The sequence below is a fragment of the Rutidosis leptorrhynchoides genome, chromosome 6, assembly GCF_046630445.1.
Source record: "Rutidosis leptorrhynchoides isolate AG116_Rl617_1_P2 chromosome 6, CSIRO_AGI_Rlap_v1, whole genome shotgun sequence".
In the NCBI taxonomy this organism is placed as follows: Eukaryota; Viridiplantae; Streptophyta; class Magnoliopsida; order Asterales; family Asteraceae; genus Rutidosis; species Rutidosis leptorrhynchoides.
The window spans coordinates 369,968,461-369,992,561 of NC_092338.1; the positions used below are offsets into that span (position 1 = coordinate 369,968,461).

The following is a 24,101-nucleotide window of genomic DNA, read 5'->3' on the forward strand; positions in this document are numbered from 1 at the left end:
TAGTGCGTTTGGTTGTTTATTTTGTTGTACTTTCCTTGGTTCGTTTCTTAGGCTTTATCTAGTTGTTTTGATAGTTTATTCACAGTTTATTTCGTTTAGTTCATAGTTAGAGTCCCGGTGGTGGATAGTTTAATTTTTTGTCTATTTTACTTTCTAGGTTCGAGCATCTAAGCTATCGATTCATATATTTCAGTTGAGAGCGTTCTCCTTTAAAAAATGTTTTCGTTTCTATAAGAGTTAGCGTTATTTTTGTCTATAAGAGTTGGCGTTATTTACATATAAATTCTACGTATGTGTATATAGGTTAATGTCTGTGTAATTCTAAAATGCAAACTCTGAGAAAATAGTGAGGTCCAAATGATAGGATACGCGGATGTCTGTCCTCGGGAAGGGCTTCGGTATTAATAAAAGGCAGCCCATCGAAAGAATTCTCACTTGGAAAAGGCCTCCGACAAGGAGATCCCCTTTCCCCATTCCTTTTCAACATAGCCGTCGAGGCTCTAAGTGTTGTTCTTTCTGATGCAAACAGTTTTGGGTTTTTCAAAGGAGTCAAAGTGGGTGCTGGAGGCTTTTGTTTAACTCATCTTCAGTAAGTATGCAGATGATGGTTTATTTTTTGGAGAATGGTCGGAGCATAATATAATGAACTTAATCCGAATCTTAAAGTGCTTCGGTGATGCCTCTGGTTTGCGAGTTAATTTATCCAAAAGCAGACTAATTGGCATAAATGTAGGCGATCTGGAAATCTCTTCCATGGCTCAATATATTGGATGCTTACCCGGATCCCTTTCATTTACCTATCTTGGCCTCCCGGTAGGTAAAAAAGTGCAACCCGTTAATGCTTGGAGTGAAGTTGTTGATAGATTCAATGCAAGATTATCCTCCTGGAAAGCAAAATCTCTGTCGATAGGCGGCAGACTCACGCTAACGAAGTCAGTCCTCGGGAATTTGCTGCTTTATTACATGTCAGTTTTTAAAGCACCAATATCGGTTATTAATTCAATGGAGTCCTTACGAAGAAGGTTCTTCTGGAATACTTTTGACAAAAAATCAGCGGCATGGGTAAGCTGGAGTCGAATTCTTTCTTCAAAGGATAAAGGCAGTCTAAGTGTCGGTAGCTTAAGGGCTAAAAATCTAAGCTTACTTTGCAAGTGGTGGTGGCGATATAAGAACGAAATGAATGCTCTTTGGCATAAAATTATACACTCAATATATGGGGAAGATGGAGGTCTGAACGAACCAGTCACGACAAACTGTTCCCAGACTTGGAATCAAATTAGAAGATGTGGATAACAAGTAGATTCAATTGGAGTTCCTTTCACTACCTCGTTTATTCGCAAAGTTGGTTCGGGTAATGAAACATTTTTCTGGAATGAGATATGGAATCCTACTTTATCCTGCCCACTTCGCATTGCTTTCCCCAGATTGTACGGATTGGATAACAACCAAAATGCTTTGGTTGTCGAACGTGTATGCATTGGTCCCGTGGGTTTGAATGGTTTGTGGAATTGGAGAATTAACCCCCGAGGAAGATCACATTCACAATTAGATGACCTAAATCAGGCCCTTCGTTCTTACAATGCATTAATTACAACGGGTGATAGCTTGACATGGGCATTAAACTCTCGGGGTATTTTTTCTGTTAAAAACCTCTCCTATCTTATTGATAACGAGATGATGGAATCTTCTTCGAATATAATAGAATGTAAATGGATGTCATCCCTTCCAAATAAGGTGAATATCTTTATTTGGAGACTAAATATGGATAAGCTACCTACGAGATCAAATTTGGAGAGAAAGGGTATTCTGACTGGATCTGCTTCATGCCCATTCTGTGGTGTCGAAGTCGAATCCAAGGATCATGTATTTGTCTCGTGTAGGTTCATTTCACCCCTTTGGAGAGGCTTTTTCAATTGGTGGAACATGTCGGATCAAAACCCAACTAATGTGGCAAACCTGCTTAGTTCGGCCAATTTTGATTGTGGTTCGAGTCATCTGAATTTGTTTAATCTTGCCACAAGATATGTGTTACTTTGGTGCATATAAAGGTCGAGGAACAATCTCATTCACAGCTTACCGGAAAGTAGAAGTTCAATCCTAAATGAGGACATTCTAGTCAGCATGCGTGTTCTTTATCATCTCTGGTTATCTAACAGAGGTAACAAAATTAATTCAAGGTTGGAGGATTGGCGTTCAAACCCCAGAATCACAGATAGTTTGAATGTTGGTTTGGCATTTTGTGGTGTAATGGCTTTATTCCCTTATCTAGTTTTTCCATTTTAGTGCCTGGTGTTTTTCTTTTTAGCTCATTACTTGTGGGCTCTGTATTTGGTGTTGGGTCATTGCCCATTTAATTTATAAAAATCATAGCTTTTCAAAAAAAAAAAAAAAAAAAAAAAAAAAAAAAAAAGGTCTTCAACAGAATTTGTTGTTTCATATGTTTTAAATTGGCACCAAACTGTAACCAATTAGATACTCCGTATCTCAGTAGCTAATAAATAAGTGGTCAACGGTTTGAAAAGAGCCAAAATAAATTTTAGTTCTTTACTATGTGGAAAAAGTAGCTCGAGCATGAGGTTATTTTTAGAAGCTTACAATAGGAGTTAAAACTTATTATTTGAGCGGGTAAATGGATATTACTTTTTGAAACTAAAACTTACTCGTATTATTTTTACGAGTGTCTGATTGAATCATATAAAAGTAAATTGGCTAAAAAAACAATAGAAGATATGATAAACGACTTACGGGTAATTATGTAATTTCTAAAATTACTTCAACTATGTTATTTTTCAGAGTTTTTTTTATAGCTTATTAGAAATTTTGTCACCTAAACAATACTACTTGTATGAGATTTTATTTCATTTATTTATTTTGAAAAGTAAACCAACAAGTTTATTATATATAAAAAAATACTACTAGTTTGAGGTTACAACAAAAGTAAGTTTGAGCTATCCATAAACTCGTAATCTAAACGGCCCATTGTCACATAATAATAGTCTCAACTTGTCTATTTAATTTAACAACTACCAATAACAGAACATCTAACTATAAAATAATACTAGTAGGTGCCTTTGACAGAGTGTGATCATATCATCTTAAATCTTAAATAAGAAAGAAAGGTAAGAAAACAGTAGTCTCAATTTTTACTGCAACTAAAACTGGGTTGAATGTTTTGGTACAAAGTGAGGATAAAATGGAATGATGATCCCTAATTGGTCTCCTATTGTCTCCCATTTGGGGTTTATTTTTATCTCAACTCTTTTCACTATATTATTTTCTTGACTTGAGAGTTATTTAAGCATATACCAAAAATACTTTGAGCTGTTATAATTCAGTAGGCTTATAACTACCTTTAGTGGTTTGATTCTTGATGTTATAATTCAGTAGGCTTATAACTACCTTTAGTGGTTTGATTCTTGATTTAGAATACTAATAATGAAGTGTAAGAACAAAGATGATAATGGAGAGAAAGAAAGAAACACTTTGTAAGTGTGAGAAATGGTGCAAGTTTAATGCTTGCATTCATGAGTATTTATAGCCTAAAATCTCAATATAAAAATACATACTTTGTGTACCAAAATTGACTATATGTATACACCAAAATTGACTATCCATATCTATATTATTATTATTATTATAACACTCCCCCTTGGATAGCAATTTTATTTTGTTGAAGATCAACTATAAATTACTGCCTCGTTAAAAACCTTGCTAAAGAAAACCCAGTGGGAAAAAACTTTAGCTAAGGGAAAAAGAGTGCAGCATGGAGTTGACTCCCCCTCAAGTAGACATCGCTTCAGCTGTTACATCTTTTGAACATGTCTCATGCCAATGTTATGAACGTGTGTTCTGAAAATAGCAGTTGGAAGTGCTTTCGTGAAAAGATCAGCAGAGTTTTTGCTAGATTGCACATATCTCATTTCAATCTGGTTGTCCTTAATGAGATTTTGAGTGTATGAGAAGAATCTAGGTGGTATGTGTTTTGTTCGGTCACTTTTGATATACCCTTCTTTCATCTGTGCTATGCAAGCTGCATTATCTTCATAGATAGTTGTTGGACTTTTATCGCGTTCTAGTCCACAAGAATCAGTAATGAGTTGTGTCATTGATCTCAACCAAAAACATTCTCGAGTAGCTTCATGTAATGCAATCACTTCGGCATGATTTGACGATGTAGCAACAAGTGTTTGTTTTTGAGAACGCCATGATATTGCAGTACCTCCATTTAGGAATACATATCCAGTTTGAGATTTAGCTTTATGTGGATCAGATAAATAACCTGCATCTGCATAACCAACCAAATCTTGTTTTGATTCGTTAGAATAAAATAATCCTAAATCAGTAGTTCCTCGAAGGTATCGAAATATGTGTTTGATCCCATTCCAGTGTCTTTTGGTAGGAGCAGAGCTGAACCTTGCCAACAAATTAACTGCAAAAGAAATGTCAGGTCTTGTACAATTTGTAAGATACATAAGAGCTCCAATTGCACTAAGATATGGTACTTCTGGTCCAAGAATGTCTTCTTGATCTTCACATGGACGAAATGGATCAGCTTCAACATTGAGTGATCTAACAACCATAGGAGTACTTAATGGTTTTGCCTTGTCCATATTGAAACGTTTCAAAATCTTTTCAGTATATGTTGTTTGATGTACAAGTAAACCATTAGGCATATACTCAATTTGTAAACCAAGGCAATACTTGGTTTTTCCGAGATCTTTCATTTCAAATTCTTTCTTTAGAAGTTGAATGGCTTCATGGATCTCTTTATTTGTACCTATGATGTTAAGATCATCAACATAAACAGCTATGATCACATATCCGGATGTTGTTTTCTTAATGAAAACACAAGGGCAAGTAAGATTATTTGTATACCCTTTGCTTATCAAGTAATCACTTAATCGGTTATACCACATACGTCCCGATTGTTTTAACCCATATAAAGATCTTTGTAATTTAATCGAATACATTTCTTTGGGTTTTGCATTTGATGCTTCTGGTACCTTAAATCCTTCAGGTATCTTCATATATATATCACTATCAAGTGATCCATATAGATAAGCAGTCACAACATCCATGAGATGCATTTCTAAATTTTTAGAAACTGCCAGACTGATTAAGTACCTAAAAGTAATTGCATCCATAACAGGAGAATAAGTTTCTTCATAATCAATTCCCGGTCTTTGAGAAAAACCTTGAGCTACAAGTCTAGCTTTATACCTTGTAACTTCATTTTTCTCATTTCTTTTTCGGACAAAAATCCATCTGTATCCTACAGGTTTCACATCTTTAGGAGTGAGAATGATGGATCCGAAAACTTTTCTTTTATTGAGTGATTCTAATTCAGCTCGTATTGCTTCTTTCCATTGAGCCCAATCATGTCTATTTTGACATTCAACCATAGATGTTGGTTCTGGATCATCATCATTATTCATGATGTCATATGCAACATTAAATGAAAATTTCTCATCAAGATTTTTCATTTCATTTCGGTTCCATAATATTTTTGAATATGCATAATTGATTGCAATTTCTGTATTGACATCATCAATCTCCTCTGCAGTAGGAGTACTGATTTGTGGTTCTTCTTGAACACTTTCTTTTACTTCATTATCAGCTGATTTTCTTTTTCGAGGATTTTTATCCTTTGAACCGATTGGTCTTCCACGTTTCTGACGTGGCAAAGATTCATGAGTGACGTTATTGCCAGCTTTTGGAATTTCAATTCGAGCTGGAGTATTTACTGCTGGTATATATGATTTTGTCACCGTTTTTGTATCTGTAAATGCATCAGGCAATTGATTTGCAAGTTCTTGTATATGCATTATCTTTTGAACTTCTGTCTCGCATTCTTTTGTGCGAGGATCAAGATACTTTAATTGAGGTTCACACCATGAAACATCATTTTCTTTATTTTTCATTTCTCCCCCTAATCTAGGGAACAATGTTTCATTAAAATGACAATCAGCAAAACGTGCTGTAAAAACGTCACCTGTCATAGGTTCAATATACCTTAATATTGAAGATGTTTCATATCCAACATATATTCCCAACCTCCTTTGAGGACCCATTTTTGTACGTTGTGGTGTCGCAATTGGAACATACACTGCACAACCAAATGTTCTAAGATGGGAAATATTTGGCTCTTGACCAAAAGCAAGTTGTAGGGGGGAATATTTATGACTTGCACTTGGTCTGATGCGAATCAATGCAGCAGCATGTAAAATTGCATGACCCCATATAGATACAGGGAGTTTTGTTCTCATTATCAATGGTCTAGCGATTAACTGTAAACGTTTAATCAATGACTCGGCTAAACCATTTTGTGTATGCACATGAGCAACAGAATGTTCAACAACAATTCCTATAGACATGCAATAGTCATTAAATGCTTGAGATGTAAATTCACCTGCATTATCAAGTCTCACCCTTTTAATGGTGTAATCAGGAAAATGAGCTCTCAATTTAATAATTTGGGCAAGAAATTTTGCAAATGCCACATTACGGCTTGATAACAGACAAACATGAGACCATCTGCTAGATGCGTCTATTAGAACCATGAAATATCTAAATGGTCCACATGGTGGATGAATTGGTCCACATATATCACCTTGAATTCTTTCAAGAAACATTGGTGATTCTTTCTCAACCTTAAGTGGTGAGGGTCTAGTTATCAATTTTCCAAGAGAGCAAGATGTACATGGAACCATTGTATCATGATGGATTTTTCTATCCTTTAGTGGATGTCCATGAGTACATTCAATAATCCTTTTCATCATTGTTGATCCTGGATGGCCTAATCTGTTATGCCATAAACTGAATACACCAGGATCAATATATTTTTCGTTAACTACCATATGTATTTCTGGTACATTTATATGTGTATAATGTAATCCAGAACTAAGTCTTGGCAGTTTTTCAACCACATGACTCTTGTCAGTGATACTTAAATATTTCTCATTTTCTGTTGTCACTGACTGATAATCATACCCGTTAAGGTATATGTCGGAGAAACTCAATAAATTTCTGCTTGACTTGGGAGAAAATAAGGCATCATTTATTAAAAATTTTGTACCATTTGGTAGTATGAAATTTGCCTTTCCTATCCCTTTTATCAAGTTAGCAGGTCCTGATATTGTATGTATAGTTCCTTCCGTTGGTTTTAGATCAATAAAATATTTCTCGGATTTAAGTATAGTGTGTGTAGTTCCACTGTCTGCTATACAGAGATCTCCACCACTTGATTGATGTTGTATTCCAGCAAAATTCATATTGAACTTCATATATAAGAAATAAATAGTGAGTACATTAATATTACACAATATTTTAAACGCAAATAGATAGTACTGAAACATTTAGCAAACATAATGACAAAGACAGACGATATTAAATCGTTTATTTTTCAAAAGACACACAACTTAAACATTCAAGAAATCTTCATATAAATCAGATGGTTTCTCAGTGACTGTTGGATCAATATTATCCACAAAATTTACTTCCTTTTCTTTACCTTTCAGCGAATCCTGATACATCTTAACAAGATGTTTAGATGTTCGGCAAGTATTAGCCCAGTGGCCCATTCTACCACATCTGTAGCAAGATTCTTCAGAATTTTTAGAAGAATTTTCTTCAACATCTTGTTTAATGGGCTTGTTTTGTGGTTGATATTTATATTTTCGTGGATTACTATTTCTTTGACCACCACGGCCACGACCACGACCACGTCCACGCCCATTACCATTACCATAAGGATGGTTTCTACCATAGTTATGGCTTTTGGCATGATGATGGTGATGGTTATTATAACCACGACCTTACCCGCGTCCTTGTCCCTGTTTATAATTATTTGCAGTATTTGCTTCAGGGATTGCAAGTGTACCAGTAGGACGGGATTGCTGATTTTTCATTAATAGCTCATCATTTTGCTCTGCAACTAAGAGATATGAATTAAGTTCAGGATATGTTTTGAACTTTAGCATTCTCAAATTTCTTTGCACTGTGATGTTTGCAGCATTCATTGTGGAGAAAGTTTTCTCCATCATGTCTGCATCACTAATTTCATGTCCACAGAATTTAAGTTGTGAACATGTATTATACAGAGCTGAGCTGTATTCATTTACTTTCTTAAAGTCTTGGAACCTTAATGTTCTCCATTGTTCCATTGCAGCTGGAAGTAAAATTTCTCTTTGATTATTGAATCTGCTTTTGAGACCTTCCCATAAAACATGGGGATCTTCTACAGTCACATAATTATTTTGTAAGCATTCATCAATATGTTGATGAATAAAGCAACATGCCGTAGCTTGTTCTTTTTCAGAACAAGTGTTGTTTTCATTTATGGTTTCAAGAATGCCCATTGATTTAAGATGCATTTTTACTTTTATAACCCATGGCATGTAGTTGTTTCCAGTTGATTCTAAAGGAGTAAATTTAAGCTTTTCCAGATTCGACATTTTCTATTATCAAAAATTAAAACAAACATCATGATAAATTAGAGTCAAACATAAATTTAATATAACATAAATGATAAGTAGGTGACAGTGTCGACCATGTGTAAGCAATCATAAATAAATGTTATATAACAAAAATATAAATATTAGTAAACATAAATGAAAATTTGGCGACAGTGTCGACCATATATTTTTTTTCAGGTGGTATAACCGACCTATATCATTCTGGTGGTATAACCGACCATATATCATTTTGGTGGTATAACCGACCATATATCATTTTGGTGGTATAACCGACCATATATCATTTTGGTGGCAGAGCCAACCATATTTAGTATTAAGATTATCGTGCTGATAACGTGTTATAATTCAGTAGGCTTATAACTACCTTTAGTGGTTTGATTCTTGATGTTATAATTCAGTAGGCTTATAACTACCTTTAGTGGTTTGATTCTTGATTTAGAATACTAATAATGAAGTGTAAGAACAAAGATGATAATGGAGAGAAAGAAAGAAACACTTTGTAAGTGTGAGAAATGGTGCAAGTTTAATGCTTGCATTCATGAGTATTTATAGCCTAAAATCTCAATATAAAAATACATACTTTGTGTACCAAAATTGACTATATGTATACACCAAAATTGACTATCCATATCTATATTATTATTATTATTATAACATGAGCCATTTTATGCAAATATTACAACTTGGGTGTCACTTGAAATTCACAATTCTTTAGTCATCCAATAGTGGAAAATATGCATTTAGTGTTTGGTGCTACGTGGTTGTGAGGGAAATTATATTATATTATATTATATTATACTTATATATTAAACCTACTTACGTTTTGAGTTTGCGCTCACACTACAAATGGTCCTCCAACTTTCGTACAAATTACACAACAACCCCTCAACTTTACACTTTTTCAGGGGTAAAAAATTTAAATTTATAATTTAATTAAAATAAAAAAACCTTACTCCACCCGAATTTATAACGGGCCCTATCTTCTCGCTCGGTGCGAGTTAAATTTTTTCGAGGCCACCGTTCAACTTGAAAAAATCTCACGACCCCAACGGGACTAACTATATGCAAAACGGACATCGTTAAAAAAACACTAAATAACAGGCCCTATATTCACGCTCGTTGCGAGTTAAATTTTTCCGAGACCACCGTTCAACTCGAAATAATTTTACGAACACAACGCGACTAACTATACGCGAAACGGACATCGTTACAAAAAATAAATATTTTGGGCTATATTACATACATATATATACATATACAACACGACTAACTATACGCGAAACGGACATCGTATATTCAAATTGGACCGCGCGGCGAATACAACCGCAGCAACGCGCGGTCAGATTTTTTCTAGTTTATTTTATTTGCCTTAAAAAAGAAGACAAAAATAAGGGTAAACGACAACGTTGCACTTCAAAACAATGTGTGTTTGTCACTTTCCTAAATTTATGCATTGGTGAATTATTAATTGATTAGGACACACATGTTTTTCCCTTTTACTATATAATATTTCTTGTGTATCAGTGTAAGTATATATGTATATAGATAGATCAACTTTACATATTTTGAGTCACAAATTTTGTTTTCCTTTAAAATTGAGGAAATTCTATCTGGGTTTTGTCAATCAACTATTTTTCCACCTGGATTCATCAAAAGCTTGAATCTTTTTTACTAAATTCAAATTCTTGACAGAAAGGTATTAGGGTTTTCAAAGTTCTTGACTTTATTTGCAAAAGTGAGTCAAGATTGTAAATTTATGTGATATAATTTGTGGGTTTTGAATTAGAGTGATGATGGCGGTGAGTTCAGCTTGCAAAGAGGATCCAATGGGGTTAGATAATGGGAAATATGTTAGGTACACACCGGAACAAGTTGAAGCTTTAGAAAGATTATATCATGATTGCCCAAAACCAAGTTCACTTCGCCGGCAACAACTCATCAGGGACTGCCCAATTCTGTCAAACATTGAGCCTAAACAGATCAAAGTTTGGTTTCAGAATAGAAGGTACTATTTCAGATTTTGTATGATAAATCTTTGATCTTGAAAACACCCATTTTGTCTTGATTGCATAAATAATAGTGGGTAATTTTAATAAGAAAATATAATTTTAATTGAAAGTTAAGTTCTTGATCTTGAAAAATTAATTTAAATGCATAACAAGAAGAAATTTTGACAAGTTTTTGTGACTCTTTTAAGTCAAAAGTTTCAAAATTTTGGTCTTAATTAAACCACTTTCATATTAAATGCATAAAAAGGAATTCACATTTTAGACCAGCAAGAATGGGGTGGTAATGTTGATCAAACTTTGGTGACTTTTTATAGTTAAAGTTAAAGTACTTGATCTTGGAAAAACCCTTTAATCTTAAATGCATAGAAACTATCCCATTTTGTACTACAGACTTAGCTGGTAATCTTTTTCAAGTTTTTTAGAAAAAAAGATTTTATAATAAATATTTTAAATTCTTGATCTTGAAACACCCCTTTCGTGTTGAAAGTATTATACAAATTTCTGAGTTAAAATTTTGTTTTTTGTATATATAGATGTAGGGAAAAGCAAAGAAAAGAAGCATCAAGGCTGCAAGCTGTGAACCGAAAGTTATCAGCAATGAATAAGTTATTAATGGAGGAAAATGATAGGTTGCAGAAGCAAGTTTCTAACTTGGTGTATGAAAACGGCTATTTTCGTCAGCAGACTCAAAACGTAAATGAAAATAGCTGACATTGAATTTTCTCTTAGTTTCAAAAGATTTTAAATCTTTATGTGTCAAAATGTCATTTTAGTTTTTAATGAATGCTTCCTTATCACTTATGTTGATACATTCATTTATCATATGATATGATATGCAGACGGCGCTCGTCACCACGGACACGAGTTGTGAATCGGTAGTGACGAGCGGTCAACACCACTTGAGTCCTCAACATCCACCAAGGGATGCTAGTCCTGCAGGGTATGTTTGTAATTGCACTTTAGCCATTTATATCCTATATGTATTATTATTAATTATTAATTAATTATTAATATTAATATATGTTATTGATTAAGCATTACATATAAGATGTAATATCAATATCAATATCAATATTTAATTTAAAATTTGGGTGTTTTTTGTATGTTTTTTAGGCTTTTGTCCATTGCAGAGGAAACTTTAACAGAGTTTTTATCAAAGGCAACTGGGACTGCTGTGGAGTGGGTCCAAATGCCTGGGATGAAGGTTCTTTACACTTGTACTTTAATTAGCGACTTAAAATATTTTATTAGTGTTTGTTTAATCATTCCATTAACTATTAATCTATATTATCTCTTAGTTTAATTTGAATTCTTTTTGAAGAAACCTGCTAACCTTCTTTTACACATTAGAATCTCATCATTTGACTCACTATCCTCCACATCCTACCTTTTTAGAGATTATTTATTTATTTATTTATGGGTCTTATTTTTCATTTTTCGTTTCTATTGTTTATTTGTTAATCGAATAAAGACTGTAATTTTAATAGACTAGAAGAACAAAAGTACCAAACATAGTATATCATATGATATAGCTATATTGATTTGTCTTTAGAATGAAATATCATCGTTATTATTCATTAATTATCGATCATCCTGATTCTTTTTCCTTTTACCGTGTAACGAATTTTGCAGCCTGGTCCGGATTCCAATGGAATCATTGCTATATCTCATGGTTGCACCGGTGTTGCATCACGTGCATGTGGTCTTGTTGGTCTTGAACCTTCAAGAGTAAGTCGCGTATTTTTTGGACACACATTCAATTATAAATTTATACTTTTTTATAGATGACCATTAACATTTCGAGTTTAGGTTGCTGAAATCCTCAAAGATCGGCCATCATGGTATCGTGATTGCCGAGCTGTCGATGTTCTCAACGTGCTCGCAACCGGGACTAATGGAACCATCGAGCTGCTTTACATGCAGGTTAGCACATACAATTAAACCATGCGTATAAAATTTGTTGCACTAACAGATTCTTTAATCTATTGTAACTTTGAACGATTAATTATTATGTATGTTCATTTTTATTATAGCTGTATGCACCAACTACTTTAGCACCAGCACGTGACTTCTGGTTACTGCGTTATACATCTGCTTTGGATGACGGTAGCCTAGTGGTACGTCGACAATTTTTTTGTATTTCTTACTTCAATTTATTAGCTTTTTTAAGGAAATGTAGAAACTGAAATATTTTTTACATTAAGGTTTGTGAAAGATCATTGAACAACACTCAAAACGGCCCTACTATGCCACCGGTGCCTCATTTTGTTAGAGCCAAAATTCTGCCAAGTGGGTACCTCATACGACCTTGCGATGGTGGTGGCTCGATTATTCACATAGTTGACCATGTTGACTTAGAGGTAGATGATACTAAATTTCTCCAAATCCAACAAAACATATCCATTTTGTAATTATATTTTAACTTTATTTCTCTTTATTTTTCATTTAGTCGGGAAGCGTCCCAGAAGTTTTACGACCTTTATATGAATCATCAACATTACTTGCTCAAAGAACCACACTCGCGGTATGACTAAATTCTCTTAATTTGTCGTTTAAGTACTTTTTCTAACAAAAGGTTTATTTATTTTTTATTTTTAGGCTTTTCGGCATCTGAGACAGATTTCACAAGAAATTTCGCAACCCATGGTCACTAGTTGGGGTAGACGACCGGCTGCTCTTCGTGCACTCGGTCAAAGAATGAGCAGGTTTTTATCTTTTGTTTAAATTTTTTTAACCGTGTTCATGTGATTAAACGTTAAAGATTTCAATTTTATTTGACAGAGGATTTAATGAAGCCATTAATGGTTACTCGGATGAGGGTTGGTCTTTGGTAGAAAGTGATGGAGTTGATGACGTAACCGTTCTTGTTAACTCAAATCTTGATAAGGTAATGGGTGCGACGCCGATATTTTCCGATGGATTTCCGTCAATTAACAATGCCGTGCTATGTGCTAAAGCGTCTATGCTCTTACAAGTAAGTTTTCAGTTCAAACATACCTTGCTCTAAGAAATACACTTTTAGTCACTTTGGTAATGTTTTAAACTTTCAGTCCCTAGAACGCACATTTTGTTACATAAACAGTCCCTATTCCTCTTATAATGACTAAAATACCCTTAATTAAAGCTTATAGCTCGTGTTCAGATGTAAGGGTATTCTAGTCATTTTAAGACTGATAATTTAACGAAATGTGCCATCTGGGGACTGAACATGCAAAACACTTGATCAAGGTACTGAAACTGCAAAAATCGAGAATAACATAAGGACCATTATTATAACATACTCTTTCTATCATAAAATGCCAATTTTAGATACAAGTGTAAAACAGGTGATAGGTTTGACCATAAGTCAACTTTTTTTGCAGAATGTGCCTCCTGCAATACTAATAAGATTCTTGCGAGAACACCGATCAGAATGGGCGGATAGTAGTATCGATGGCTACTCGGCTGCTTCAGTTAAAGGCGGCCCTTGTGGCCTACCGTTAACTAGAAGTGGAAGCTTTGGTGGTCAGGTCATTCTTCCGTTGGCTCATACCATCGAGCATGAAGAGGCAAGTTTATTTCTTGAATTAAAACATGATTTTTTGTAATTTGTTTGTAAATTATTAATATAAACTACTTTTTATTAAAGCAGTTTATGGAGGTCATTAAGCTTGAAAATATGTCTCATTATAGAGCTGAAGACATGCTCGCGCCTGGTGATATCTTCTTTTTGCAAGTAAGTTGTATTCACTTGGTCTTATATAGAATTGTGTGTATTCTTATACATATTAATATGGATATAAATATATAAATATAATATAATTATTTCACTGAAATATTTTCACAGTTGCAAAAATCGCTACTCGGGGAGTACTCAGTCGGGACTTAATATGGGGAGTACTCGGATGTTGACTGACTGAGTTTTGACCAATTTTTCGAGTAATCCCAAGTTTAATCCTATTTTCCGAGTAATCGCGAGTTTGACCGAGCTCGAGTGAGGTTGACCGAGTAGTTTCCGAGTACTCCCCGAGTTGCAAATATTGAGTACTGGCCGAGTAATTCCGAATTCTGAAAAACTGATCATATTACATATTTAATGTACCTAAGATAATGTGATTTTTTGAAGTTATTAATATCACATCTGAGTGTTTGGCCAATATAGTTTTTCTAAGGAATTAGTAGATAAAATAACCAAACACAACATATAAGTGTTTACTTAATAAAGCAAAAAAGTATAAATCAATAAGGGGCCTAAAATATTATTGGCTTGTTTGTTTCCAGCTTTGTAGTGGAGTCGATGAGAATGCGGTCAGCACTTCGGCTGAACTTATTTGTGCTCCAATTGACGCCTCGTTCACCGATGATGCACCTCTTCTTCCTTCTGGTTTCCGTATAATCCCGATTAATAGTGGATCGGTAAGATCTAAACATATGCTAAATTACTAAGTTCCATTCTTTTCTAAATATTAAAATTTCAATTTTTTAACAATATCCTAAGGGTTGTCGTTAAGGTACAAAAAAAATTATATATTTTAATAACCTCCATATAAAAGTCAACTACAAAACATTAATGCATCTTAACGATAACTCTAAGGGCTGTCATTAAAAAATTCCTTAAAATTTAGGCTTTGTTTTAACTTCTTTTATGCTTTACACAGAATTCTCAGAATCCTACGCGTGACCTTGCATCTACGCTTGAGGTGGGCCCACCTGGCAAACGGACGTCTGCAGATTACCTCAGTCAATCTGGACCCACAAAGTCTGTTATGACCATCGCGTTTCAGTTTGCTTTCGAGATTCATCTTCAAGAAAACATAGCCGCAATGGCTAGACAATATGTGCGCAACGTCATATCATCCGTCCAAAGGGTCGCACTCGCACTCTCGCCGTCGCCTTTCGGCCCGCGAAGTCTACGAGCGCCATCTGGCACCCCTGAAGCTCATCTGCTATCTCGTTGGATATGTCAAAGCTTTCGGTAACTCCTTTAATCACTTGTACTCTGTGCAACTTAACTTGCACCTCTTGATAATTAAAATGTGATGAAAAGATTCTATGTTTAGTTGCTTTCTTGGTGAAGAACTTTTTAAAACGGTTGATCAACGAAGTGATTCGATGCTCAAAACACTTTGGCATCATTCAGATGCCATCATGTGTTGCTCCTTAAAGGTAATGTTTTTCTTTTATTATGTTTACACATTATTAATTAACCATACTAATTGTGGAGGGAGTATAATTACCAGAGTACCCCTGTGAACCGTAACTTCCCACTTATATTTTCAGGGGTAATTTGGTCATTTTGCATTTTATTTTTGTTATAAACCTATAAGTATTCCGTTTTAAGTAATACGAAATATGTCGCGTTTTGCAGGCCTTGCCAGATTTCACGTTTGCGAATCAAGCAGGGTTAGATATGCTTGAAACAACGTTAGTTTCGCTTCAAGATATTACTCTCGACAAGATCTTCGATGGAGGCGGTGGAAGAACGACTAATGTTTGCTCTGAGCTCCCACATATTCTACAACAGGTTAATCTTGCTTTAATAATGACTCGTTTAATCTTTTACACATTTAACAACAAGTATAATGTCATTAACGGTTTTGTTTTAGGGTTTTGCGTGTCTCCCGGGAGGGGTTTGCTTGACGAGCATGGGGAGACCTGTATCGTATGAACGAGCAGTAGCTTGGAAGGTATTGAACGATGAAGAAAACCCTCATTGCATAGCGTTCGTGTTCGTTAACTGGTCTTTTGTTTGACTGTTTGAATACAAAAGAAAAGGTTGTTATATTTAGAAATAGTAGGTTTACAAAGCCAAACATATGTTGCTTTGCACGGTGTATTAATGTGGCTTTCTCTTGTTATGCGACAGTACTATCGTATTCAGTTTGTTAAGTTTATAAGATCTTTGTGCTTGTTACTCCAATTTTTAAAGGTTATTGAACTTAGTACAAGGGATTATGAGATATCATATGTTGTTAACATCTGTACACCACCAAAAATACTTTCAAAGGTTATACAGTATAACATGCAATGCATATTTTTAGTGATGTACGGATCATCACCATATTATAATTGTACTGTTATGTGACTATTGGCGAACATAAACAGTTTTAGACCGAAATTAAAAGAATTGAAACCATGAATCTTAGATTTGAGATCATAGCAGAAATTTTTCAGTGAGTATTTTTTTTCTTATACCAAAATAGTTTGACTAAACGTCAGTTAAAAGCTATATAAACATATACTAGAATAAAATAATAAAATAATATTATAAATACCAATCATGTAGTAAAAATGAATCAAAACAAGCATGAGACACTCCAGCAACACAACATATAACATAATATTTAGAGCATCAACACAAAAAACATATTATTGTACACAAAATTTTCATTAATATATATGGAAAGGTTGGATATATGCGGCGCACATAATGGATATATGCGGCGCATATGCGAGCTGGTAGGTTTTGTTTTTGGTTAATCTAAAAAGGGGTAAACAATGGTCATTTCACTAGGGTACCGAGTTCTAAACCCTAAATCTGATCCAAATCTAATCTAGATCTCATTCTTCATCCACTCAAACACTCCCACTTAGAGAGAGAGAGAGAGAGAGAGAGAGAGAGAGAGAGAGAGAGAGAGAGAGAGAGAGTCAAACCCTAGAGAAAGAAAGCTTGATTCAAGGAGGAAGGAGCTAGATTTCATCAATTGGAGTTTAGATCTTGTTGAATCCACTTGCTAGCTACGTTTTGTTGTTGTGGTAAGTTTGAAATTCATGTTCTATTGTTTAATTTGAGTTATGGTTATGGTTTTGGCTTAGTGTTGGGTGTAAGCCCTATTTCTTTTGAGACTTGGGCAATTTGGGTAAGATTTGTGTGTGTCGACCCTAAGACACATGATCTAGGGTTTGATGTTGTGATTTGGGTTAGTAAGTCTTGAGATAGTACTAAATCACTAGCACACTTATGTGTTAGTGTATGGGTGATGTTTGGATTCATATTTGACCCAAAATGTGGGTGTTTGAAATAGGTCAATTGGGTGTGGTAAGACCCAAACTTGCAAGATGAGTATGTAAATACTCAAACCTTGTGTTAGTTGGTGTATTAGGACCATAATCACTAGGTATTAGCGATTAGGGTTGGTATTGTCCTAGAGTGGGTGTTAGTAGTGCAAATGGGTCACATTTGCACTATGGGTCGTAATTGCACTAGGAGTTATGGGTTGGTAAGTAGTTCAACTTGCTTTGTGTGTTGATTGTTGTGATAAATGTATTAGGTATGTTGCATTGAAGTTTGCGGGATTTTGTGCTAAGCATTCACCTAAGCGATAAGGTGAGTGAAGTATTTATATGTGTATGTATATAATGTGTTTGCTTGCTGGTGAATTGGTGAGTGTTATCCGTGCTTGATGATTCACTCTTTGTCGACCACTTGTGGAAGTGGGGTGAGTGTCGTCCGAAAGGTTTCACTCTTTGTAGGCCACACTTGTGCGATGAATGTGGTGAGTGTCATCCGAAAGGTTTCACTCTTTGTCGGACACATTTGTGTAATGTATGTGGTGAGTGTCTTCCGTAAGGATCCACTCTTTGTCGGCCACATACATGTTTTTTTATAACGGCAATATTTAGCATTTAATTCTCTCATTTGCAACCCACACACGCTAGGTAGGAAACTCCAAGGATCGTCACAGGTTGCTCGGCAACTAATCGCGGTAACTGGGTTGCTTGGCAACTAATCGCAGTAAATCCTGGAAAAAACCTCCCCATCCTTGGAATCGAACCCGGGTTGTTTGGCAACTAATCGCGGGCCCGCCCTACTAAGGCTTTGGATATCATTGAAGTAATGCTTCGTTGGTTATACCATTGAAGCAATGCTTCGTTGGGCCACATACATGTGTTGAATAGTGTTATATCATTTGATGAATAACATTATTGTGTATGGTTAACCATTGTTGTGTGATTGTAGAGTTAGCACATTATATTACGATATCATATGTTCTTATGATGCTAGCTTGTATGCGGAATTATGTATGTATGTGCAAGTAAGTAGGTTATATATGTATGCATAAAACTATTGCACTCACTAAGCATGTTGTTTACTCCCTCGTTGTTTACTCTTTAGTTTCATGCGGATAAAAGCAAGGGTAAGCTCGGGGACTAGAGAACTCCCTCTTGTTGATTGTTAGAAGATTGCTTTTGGATATTGACCTATGTTTGGGGTAGTTTAATCCCAAACACCATGTCCGCCTTTTGTTTGAAAGTTAAACTCTTGTGGGTCGAAATTACCATACGGTTTTATTAAATGGGAGTCTCATGGTTTGTTAACTCGTTTTGTTACTTTAACATGTGTAATTAATATTTTGAAGTCGTTTATTCAAGATTCGGTTGTTATGAATTAAATTGATGGTAAAGTGATATGTTGGAAGTGTTAAAAAAAATCTGCGTCGTTTTATTATAACGGGTTTGGGTCGCTATACTTGGCATAAACTCGAACCCAATGGAGATAAAGCACGATTACATTTACCTCGGAAGGCTTCCTTGATGCTAAGATTTGTAACCGCACTCAATCCCCACCTGTAAATTCTCTCCCAAACATCCATTGAATGTCGGAAAAAAAAACTAGCAAATGCTCAATAGTCTCTATATCGTCATCACATAAAGGGCACCTAACGGAATCAAGATCAATACATCGCCTGTCAAGTTCGGTACGAATCGAAATCCGTCGTTTTAGAACCCTCCATATGAATAATTCGACTTTTTTGCGGGGTAAATTGTTTTTGAGTGTACCGTCCCTCGTATTACCTCGTGTTAACAGCTGCTCTTCTATTAAATTCGTTAGCTTCTTAGTTGTGAAAGTTCCGTTCGTAGCTAGGTTCCAGTACCAAAAATCCGCGGCTCTGTCTTGTTTCTCAAACCCAAACAAAGTGCTGGTCAATGTCTCTAGCTCATCGATGACCCGACCCGTTACTTCTCGGTTCCAGTTCCACGTGAATACGCATGACTGATCAACCCAGTTAACTCTATCCCGAATCGTGGTATTCTCCATTTGTTTTTCTTATTACTCCATACATACTATGAACATTGACGTTTACTCCTTCACGTTTTGAACTCCTGTTTTCGAAGAACATCGAGCTGAACACTAAATTAACCCGTACTACTCCTAGTGCTCAAAAGGTGATTAAAAAACTGAAACCACATTTCCAGATTAAGCTCGAGAATGGCAAATCGGGTCAATCGATTACCCGTTGCATACACCAAAAACACAAGTTTCAAAACCTCGACTCCCATTTATTTGTTAGATCTACCAATTATTTATCTTTTTGTTTTCTTATTTTGAAGAAAACTTTAATCAAAAAAGAGTTTAATTTATCACATGCACATTTATGGTTCTTAATAATCATGTCAATAAAGTTATTATTGACATTTAATTGATGACCCCAAGGATAGTAATGTTAGATCACACAATCAAAAGTTGTACTATTATTGTTTTGGGTATTGTATAAGCAATTTATTTTATTTACAATTTACAACAAAAGAAATTTAATACATTTTTATTACAGGAATAGGAAAAAACCTACAATTTTTTGCAGTAAAAATGGCATGAAATTATGAAAATAAAGAAACATTCAACTCTATATAACTCTCCTACTTTCTCTCTTTAACACACACAAACACATCTAACTCAAATCTTTCTGGTATCTTACTATTCTATTCCCTCATAATATCAAAATCATATATTATAAAATTTACATTCATAATCAATATTTCTTGATTACATACACATAATCTTGGTTAACAAGAAGCAATCTTAATCTGCTTTGTGGGTAGGTTACACATTCATGTTGTTCCCTGGATCTTTTTCAATTCATATATAGCATATTTGTCAATTTAATGGGACAAAATTATTATCATTTTGCTAGTCATTTTTCTTAACGAAAAGTGTATGTTACGTTCTTGTTGCGTTGATTTTATAAAATCGATTGTAGGACAATGGCAAACGATGGAGATCAACTTGTTACTCCTTGGAATATGTCTATCTCCAGGTGATTCGATATCATTTAACGAAACTTTATGCTTATAGTCGCTTACATTATGCTAATTTTTTTTGATTTATCGAATCAAACATTTGTATGTTGTAGTGGTCACAATTTGTTGCGAGACCCACGCCATAACAAAGGGCTAGCATTCACCGAAAAAGAAAGAGAGGCGCATTACTTAACCGGCCTTCTTCCTCCCACCATATCAACTCAAGAGCTTCAAGTAAGTTTATAAATCTTTTAATTAGAGTTGTACACAGAAAACATATATATGGTAATATGGTTTCTTGAATAGTTTCTTCGTATGAAATCAGGAGAAAAAAGTGATGCACATACTTCGTCAATATGAGGTTCCTTTGCAAAGATACATAGCTATGATCGATCTACAGGTACTTGTTATTAAATCAACTTACACACATTTTACCAAAGGGCTTTTGGCCTAGCGATATCAAGGAAACTCATCAATATTGAGGTTGTGAGTTCAAGTCCCGTTGTGGACAAAAAGGAAATAAGATATAGTATCTTTATCTTTAGAAACTACATGCTACCTATATCTTGAAAATTTTAGTACAGTTACCGCAATTTTAAACAGATATTTTAATGTCCGGTGAATATTCATTAACCCGCTCCATCCGGTTAATATGGATGTGAACAGATGATTTGTAAACTTTGTGGATAACTGGATATGGATATTGATATGGATAAAGAAAATAAATGGATTATGTTGCAGGAGAGAAACGAGCGATTGTTTTACAAGCTTCTAGTCGACAATGTAGAGGAACTACTCCCAATCGTTTACACACCAACTGTCGGTGAAGCTTGCCAGAAATTTGGAAGCATTTTTCGTCGCCCTCAAGGACTTTACATCTCTTTAAATGACAAGTTTAGACTTAATTCCTTGTTTTCTTTAGTCATTCAAGATCATAAATTTTAATATTTCAGTAGTATATATGTGACTGAAATGAAATGTGTATCATCAGAGGACATGTTCTTGAGGTGCTAAGAAACTGGCCCGAAAAAAATATCCAAGTTATCGTTGTTACCGATGGTGAGCGTATATTGGGTCTAGGAGATCTCGGTTGCCAGGGTATGGGGATACCAGTCGGAAAACTTTCTTTATACACCGCACTAGGAGGAGTTCGTCCTTCAGCTGTACGTAATTTTTATTTATCAGTTTTCAAGATATGCTGCTAGTGAGGTTTGAACAAAAGATTTATTGTGATGATATCAGTACCTAAACCACGTATTAGGCCGTCTTGTGATGTTTATTTTATGCTAATTTAGCATTTTCTTGATCATGATCACAGTGTTTACCAATAACCATTGATGTTGGCACCAACAACGAAAAGTTGCTTAACGACGAGTTTTACATTGGTCTAAAACAAAACCGAGCAAGAGGGGAAGCTTACGACGAATTGTTAGAGGAATTCATGACTGCTGTTAAGTGCAACTATGGAGAAAAAATTCTTATCCAGTTTGAAGATTTCGCAAACCATAATGCATTTTCGTTACTTAACAAATACCGAACAAGTTATCTTGTGTTTAACGACGACATACAGGTGATCCAATTACTGATATCTTAATACTGACCTTTGTGTTCAAATATTCATATCATACAGTACATCATCATCATCATCATCATCATCATCATCATATGTCTATTTCCTTCAGGGTACAGCGTCTGTGGTTCTTGCGGGTTTGCTTTCGGCTCTCAAAGTACTCGGTGGGACCCTTTCTGATCATACATTCTTATTTCTAGGTGCCGGAGAGGTATGCATATTTAGATTTTCAGTCCTTATACTTTATTACACATATATAATCACCCCTTACTTTGCGAGTCTCTCTTTATTATGTTTCAAAGGCTGGTACGGGTATAGCAGAACTTATCGCACTCCAAATATCAACGAAAACAGGTGCCAGCGTGGAAGAAGCTCGTAAAAAGATTTGGCTTGTTGACTCAAAGGTACTATATTGACCATAGAATAGAAACTAGGGCGCATGATGCGACAATTTAAAAAAAAAAAAAACGTGTTTTTTTCACATAGGGATTGGTCGTGAGTTCACGTAAAGAGTCACTTCAACATTTTAAGCTTCCATGGGCTCACGAACATGAACCGATTAACAATCTGTTAGATGCAGTAAAGGTACATAACCGATATTTCATCACCAAATACTATCTTTTGGAAACCTGTTGCTTAGATAATTACGTTGTTGTGCAGGAGATCAAACCATCTGTACTAATAGGAACATCTGGTGTCGGGAGACAATTTACTCAAGAAGTTATTGAGGCAATGTCATCTATTAACGAGGTTAGTTTTTAGCTTTCGAACAGGATAAATGGTGGTTTTGGTTTAGTGAATTGATATTGATTTGATCAAACGGTGTGAAGAAACCTCTCATTATGGCTCTATCGAATCCAACCTCACAAGCAGAGTGTACTGCAGAAGAAGCATATACATGGAGCAAGGTAACCTAGTACCAACTTTTGTTGTGTTTCAAAAAGTTCTAATGTTTTTTTTGTTCCCTTTCGGGCCCGAGTGATACAACTCGCTATGCGAGCTGACTAATATCGAGGCGACAACCTGTTTTGTGAGTTGCCCCGAGTTGTGCATGGTGAACCTGCGTGGCCGCAAGGGGACAATTCGCTTTGCGAATAGATTTACAGCCCCTCATGGTTCGAACCTAAGACCTGTCAGGTAGCAAGTTCTAATTTGGATTGTCCTATATTATAAACTTCCGAGTTTTCGTAGGGTCAAGCTATTTTTGCTAGTGGAAGCCCATTTAAACCTGTGACGTACGAAGACAAAGTATTCGTGCCTGGCCAGGTTCAAGCCTAATTCCTCATAACTGCTTTGAACATTTCATAACACGTTACTTATCGTTCTCTTATGGGGTGATAACAAATGCAGGCAAACAACGCTTACATATTCCCAGGGTTCGGGTTGGGATTGATCATGTGTGGTGCAACTCGTGTCCACGACGATTTGCTTTTGGCGGCATGTAAGTTGAAAACCTACAACCAAATATTCATACATAATTGACTTACAATTATCTTACAACCGTCGTAAGTGTTGTCTATTAAGTTCTACATTGACGAAATATTTATAACAGCTGAAGGTTTGGCATCACAAGTAACAGAACAAGACTTTGCAAAGGGGCTTATATATCCACCATTTTCCTGTATCCGAAAGATATCGGCACATATTGCAGCGACTGTTGCTGACAAGGCCTATGAACTTGGTATGTTCATTTACTGTGAAATATCAATAATCAGTTCACAATGTTTTACTGTTTAAACTTTCCATATTTGTATATTGAGGCTTTTACATTTTCGATTTTTCAGGTCTGGCTTCTCTTCTTCCAAAACCTAACGATCTCGTTACATTCGCAGAGAGCTGCATGTATTCACCAATCTACCCTAACTATCGCTAATCGTATCAAATGTATTTCTGAACTTTCCTATTCCTATTCATGTTATAGTTAAAGCTATACAGCAAGCAAAAGGGTATGTTAAGTGTATGACTAATAAGCAGCTTTAACTGAATGTTGTATTGTGTTGGCATTCAAAATATAAAAGAGATCAAGATGGCTACTTTTCGATACACATT

At 35.2% G+C, this 24,101-nt stretch overlaps 2 protein-coding genes across 2 annotated transcripts; both read left to right on the forward strand.

The window, feature by feature from the left end:
• The first annotated feature begins 10,057 nt into the window (after positions 1 to 10,057).
• On the forward strand, positions 10,058 to 16,406 carry LOC139852250 (homeobox-leucine zipper protein ATHB-8-like). The gene is made up of 18 exons (XM_071841487.1): positions 10,058 to 10,479; positions 11,017 to 11,176; positions 11,323 to 11,423; positions 11,597 to 11,687; positions 12,116 to 12,211; positions 12,293 to 12,406; positions 12,517 to 12,600; positions 12,688 to 12,843; positions 12,933 to 13,007; positions 13,082 to 13,188; positions 13,265 to 13,457; positions 13,846 to 14,031; positions 14,115 to 14,198; positions 14,744 to 14,878; positions 15,121 to 15,437; positions 15,523 to 15,628; positions 15,831 to 15,986; positions 16,069 to 16,406. The coding sequence occupies exons 1-18, from the start codon at positions 10,265 to 10,267 to the stop codon at positions 16,213 to 16,215; spliced, it is 2,523 nt and encodes an 840-aa protein (XP_071697588.1). The 5' UTR covers positions 10,058 to 10,264; the 3' UTR covers positions 16,216 to 16,406.
• A 4,040-nt stretch (positions 16,407 to 20,446) lies between these two features.
• LOC139851671 (NADP-dependent malic enzyme-like) lies at positions 20,447 to 24,066 on the forward strand. Its single transcript, XM_071840770.1, has 15 exons — positions 20,447 to 20,499; positions 20,596 to 20,716; positions 20,808 to 20,882; positions 21,224 to 21,375; positions 21,474 to 21,645; positions 21,801 to 22,052; positions 22,165 to 22,263; positions 22,355 to 22,456; positions 22,539 to 22,637; positions 22,713 to 22,802; positions 22,883 to 22,960; positions 23,244 to 23,318; positions 23,403 to 23,493; positions 23,605 to 23,733; positions 23,837 to 24,066. Exons 1-15 carry the CDS (start codon positions 20,447 to 20,449, stop codon positions 23,923 to 23,925), a joined length of 1,677 nt encoding a protein of 558 aa, XP_071696871.1. The 3' UTR covers positions 23,926 to 24,066.
• Positions 24,067 to 24,101: the final 35 nt, after the last annotated feature.